The sequence below is a fragment of the Protobothrops mucrosquamatus genome, unplaced genomic scaffold (assembly GCF_001527695.2).
Source record: "Protobothrops mucrosquamatus isolate PMUCROS unplaced genomic scaffold, P.Mucros_1.0 scaffold2187, whole genome shotgun sequence".
In the NCBI taxonomy this organism is placed as follows: domain Eukaryota; kingdom Metazoa; phylum Chordata; class Lepidosauria; order Squamata; family Viperidae; genus Protobothrops; species Protobothrops mucrosquamatus.
In genome coordinates this window covers 99,499-104,602 of record NW_015388280.1, presented here as the reverse complement: position 1 = coordinate 104,602, position 5,104 = coordinate 99,499, and the positions used below count along the sequence as shown (strand labels likewise).

Here is a 5,104-nt window from a genome sequence, read left to right as displayed (position 1 = left end):
CAATGATTTAATTTGCCAGTCCTGTCCTCTTAACATGAGTAGATCTTTATAAACAATTCCTTCTAATTTTACACCTCTTATAATTCCTTGTATTGCATGTTCCGGAATAGCCCACATTGGGATTTTTAAATTTACCTTATAAGAATACTTTTTCCAAACTCTCAAAAGTGCAACTCTCAAAATATGAGATTTAAAAACATGATCAATTTTGTTATCAAAAAATAAATAAGCATGCCAATTTGACTTGTTACCTGTGTGGAGTAAAAGCCTCCATAGGGATTTTGTAGTTTGACAAGGATTTGTACTATCTTGGAAGCATACTTAATATCATCTATGGATACCTCTGGTTTAGACAAGTAAGCCAAAAGAAAATAGGCAATGATCTCAGTCTGTGAGGATGATGTCTCTAAAAAAAAAGGAAAAATCTTGGATGTTAAACTTCCATATGCACTAAGAGCTTTAAATTCTGTAATAAGCTTTTTATTTTACCTTGTAAACTTGTATTCCTTTAAAATTAATTAATTATGGTAGAACTAAGCAGCCTGTAGTTCAGGAGCCATCTTTTCCCTTACACTCTTGACATGTTCATAGAAAGTCACTGATCAGAATATAACATTTGGATTCAAATTGCTACTCAATTATTTACTGCTTATGAGCAATTTTCATATTACTGCCAAAATGGGAATTGTAATGATGTCCTTTATAAGGCTGTTAGGAAAATAACACAGGAGATACTACCAATAAACTCCATATTGAAAAATAGTATCTTAATGATATAACAGAAAAAGGCCCATCAAGTAGTCAATCATGAGCAATCCAAGTTCCTAGTCTACACCTTTCTTTTCAATATTTGTTCCCAATGACAATGTTTGCTGCTTTTTAAACCAGTCCTTTGCCTTGGCAAACCTATATTTCTTGCGCTGAAATAAGAAAAACCAAAGAGAAAGTAATACCATTGTTATTAGCAAATGTTAATAAGTTTAGACTGTCTGCAGTGCTTTCCCCCCTCCCCTCCAGGAGCATGGCAGAACCCAGAAGTATAGAGAGAACAGAGTTTGAGTCTAAAGCAAGAAAGGGGTCCCCTTAGAATATGGGTTCTGGCATCCTGCCTCCCTTAAAAAAAAGAAAGATCCACCTGTGGAGACATAGAGAGACATATATGCATAGGTTAATCAGGTTTGTTTGGGTATTCGGTATGGAATATTCTTAGCAATTTAGGAGCTTTAATATGGCATTTGTAGACCCACTCATTTTGGGAAAGATGGGAGGTGTTTCCATGCCACTAGATATTGAGTGGAGCCATGGTATTTCCTGGAGTCCAGAATTTCTTTGATTTCAAAATTTTGTTCCCCTTGAACCATAATAGGAGGAGGGGGTGGAGTGACAGCTGGCCTTAATGGTGACTGTTGCTCGCGCTTTAAAAGGCTGCAGTGGAAAATTGGGTGGATTTGCCTGAGGGATTTTAGGAGCTCTAACTCCACTGTTACTGAGTTTATAATTCTAACAATGGGGAATGGTCCTACATATTTGGGTCTGAGCTTTTTAGATGTTGTAGGGATTTTAGATACTTAGTGGATTGGTAGACTATCTCCCCTATGGTGAAGGGTTTTGACTCAACCCTCTTTTTGTGTGCCTGAGTCTTATATGCTTGTCTAGCCTCATCCAATGCTTTCCTAACTACTGGCCAGGTGTTCTTTAATTGTGCAATCCATTCCTTTAGTGAAGGGATAGCAGGTTCTGCAGGGGAAAGTTCTGGCATCGGGTTAAAGCTCTGCCCAGTGGCTACTTGGAATGGACTGTAGCCCATGCTGGAATGAACAGCATTGTTGTAAGCGACCTCAGCAAATGGGAGTAGGTCAGTCCAATTTGTAATTAATAAAACATCTAAGATATTGTTCCAGTACTGAGTTCAACCGTTCAGTCCCACCATTTGTTTGTGGATGATGACTAGATGACAGTCCCTGAGTGGTCCCTAACAGGGTCAGGATCTCTTTCCAGAACTCCGATGTGAATTGCACTCCTCTATCTGATATGCTGCGTTGTGGAGCTCCATGTAAGCGGTAGATGTGCTTACAAAGAGTTTTGCTAGTATTTTTGCTGTAAGGATTTTTGAACAAGGGATGAAATGTACTTGTTTGGAAAACAGGTCCGTCATGACCCAGATGAATGTATTTCCATTGCTCTCTGGTAGCTCCACTATGAGGTCCATCGAGATCTCCTTCCAAGGTGCCGAGGGGGTTGCTACTGGCTGTAGCAGCCCAGATGATTTTCCTTGTAGTTGTTTTGCTGCTGCACAAGTTGGGCAGCTGGCTACATAGCTTTCAGTGTCCTTTTTTATTGATGGCCACCAAAATTGTCTTTTAACTAGGTGTAATGTTTTCACAAACCCAAAGTGGCCTGCTGATTTTGAATTGTGGCAAAATTGCATGAATGCCAGTCTCTGACTTTTGGGTATATATAGTTTTTCTCCCACCCAGGGTAGGCCATCTGCACAGGTTCTTGTGACTTAGGAACCATTCATCGGTTTCTAACATTTTTCTGAATTCAATTCGTTAGCGGTTTCTGTAGTTTGGCTTGTGCTCAGGTAGTTATTTGCACTGCTAGTTGCGTCTCTGGCATGAGCGGTTTTGTTACACTAGCCCGAGTGCTATTATATTGTGGCATTCTGGATAAGGCATCTGCCAGGAGGTTCCCCCCCCAGCAGATGTTTCAATGTGAAGTTGAACCGATGGAAATGTTGTGCTTGCTTAGGGGTTAGTTCCTGGGCATTTTTAGAGCGTCCAGGTTCTTGTGATCGGTCCACACTTGGAAAGGAATTTTGTTCCCCTCCAAAAAGTGCCGCCATGTGAGAAGAGCCCATCACACTGCGTATGCCTCTTTTTCTCAGACCGTCCACCTCTGTTCAGTTTCAGTGAGCTTTCTCGATGTATATGTGCAGGGCTGTAATACCCCTTCATCATTATCTTGTAACAATACAGCCCCCACTGCTACGTCACTGGCGTCTGCCTCAATTACAAAAGGCTTGTTGGTATCGGGGTGCCTTAGAACGGGTTCTATGGAAAACAGTTTTTTCAGTCTCTCGAATGTGTCTTGGCATTCTATTGTCCATTTCAGCAGCTGGATCCACTTGGGTTTCCTCTCCCCTCTGCTATTTAGCAAGTTTGTGATTGGTAAGGGCAAAAGAGGGGATAAATTGCCAATAGAAGTTAGCGAATCTCAGGAAGCTCTGCAATTGCTTCCTCGTGCGAGGTGGTGCCCATTCTAGTACTGCCCAGACCTTCTCGGGGTCCATTTCTATGCCCTCTGGGGATATGCAGTATCCCAGATAGTCTATTTTATCATTATGAAATTCACACTTAGAAAGTTTAGCATAGAGGTGGGCTGCTCATAGTTTGTTTAGGACCACCCTAACCAGTTTGACATGTTTGTCCATGGTTTCTGTGAATATAAGGATGTCATCCAGGTAAATGAGCACACCCTTGTATAGGTGCTCCCTTAGTACATCATTTATCAGCTGCATAAATATAGCAGGGGCCCCCTGTAGCCCAAAAGGTAGAACTTGGAACTGATAGCACCCTAGGGGACAATTAAACGCAGTTTTCCACTCGTCTCCTTCCTTGATTCTAATTCGATAGTATGTTTCCCTCAGATCGAGCTTGGTGAAAATCTTCCCCTTCGAAAGGTGAGATAGCATGTCCTTCATAAGGGGTAGAGGGTATAGATTGCTTTCGCTTATAGCATTCAAAGCCCTATAGTCCATGCAGAATAACACAGGGGCGGCCGTCTTTGGCTTTGCTGGTTGAATGAATCCCCTTTCTAAGTTTTTGTCTATGAATTTCTGCATTTCTTCCAACTCCTGTGGGCTCATGGAGTATAGTCTAGGCTTGGGGAGCTTTGCCCCTCATCTGATTTCTATTGCACAGTCTGTGGGCCAATGCGGTGGCAATTCATCTCTTTACTGAATACTTCAGCTAGGTCTCTATACTCCTCTGGTATTTCAGGTATTTCCTTTTCACCCCCTATTGCAGCTTTCTCGGTCGAGGGTCCCTCTGTTTGGGGTTGGGCTGTCGCCTTGGTTGATTCCCCTTTTGGGAACCTAAGTTCCGCCATTCTCCAGTCCACCCGTGGGTTCCATTTGGCTAGCCACTCCATGCCTAAAATTATGGGACACTCCATGTCCGGGGTTACCACAAACGTTATAGTCTCTATGTGGTCCCCTAGGGTGAGTTGAAGCGGTAGCATGGCTAGGGTGGTAGGCATCTAATTGACTGAATGAAATCGGTTTCTTCAGCCTCCTCACTGGTATTCCTAAATTCCCCACTAGGGTCGGGCTGATAAGGCAGCAGGTGTACCCAGAATCAATTAATGCCCTAACTTCTACAGCTTCGGGGATGGTTGGGGCTAGTAAAGTCACTGTTCTGGTGAGGGACACAATGGGTCCACTTACCAGGGGTTCATCCTCAGAGTTGTCATCGGATGAGTTGGATGCTCCCACTGTGTAGGCCAGAGTTCCCTTTCCTCGCTGGGCTGAGGCGGGGAACTCAGCGGTATCCGTGCCTTTCATGGCCATCTCCTTCGGCTTCGCTGGCGGTTTTCCGTACTTCCCTGCTGGGGTTGGGTCTGGTTTTCCAGTCGGAGTGCGAGAACGGCACTCGGCGGCGCGGTGTCCTTTCTTGCCACATTTGAAGCACACAGTGGTTCTTTTAGAGGTTAATGGCTGTTTTGTTGGCTCACGGGTGGACTCCAGTGGCGATTTCCCCCACGGTGATTTTGTGATTTTTTTTGTGATTTTATTAGATTTATACCCCGCCCTTCTCCTGGCGGACCCAGGGCGGCTTACAGCAAGCTGAAAACAGATAAAGACCCTACAAACACCATTTTAAAATATAATTAAAAGAAATATTGATTTTGCCGTTTCATTTAAAATTTTGTTAACACCCAATATAAAATCAAATTAAAATCCAATCTAAAATACCCCTCAGGCCAGCCCCGCTAGCTGGAATAGCCATGTCTTGAGGGCGCGGCGGAAGGAGGGGAGATCCGGAATGACCCGGATCTCTGGGGGTAGTTCGTTCCATAGGGAGGGGGCTCCAACAGAGAAGGC

At 43.5% G+C, this 5,104-nt stretch overlaps 1 protein-coding gene across 1 annotated transcript in view; it reads right to left on the bottom strand.

Moving 5' to 3' along the window:
* The window catches only part of LOC114923162 (alpha-2-macroglobulin-like protein 1), an 85,105-nt gene that overhangs the window by 16,248 nt on the left and 63,753 nt on the right, over positions 1-5,104 (bottom strand). The window contains 2 exon segments of the mRNA XM_029285750.1: positions 647-708; positions 4,448-4,605. Of these exon segments, the coding sequence (XP_029141583.1) occupies positions 647-708; positions 4,448-4,605 (220 nt within the window).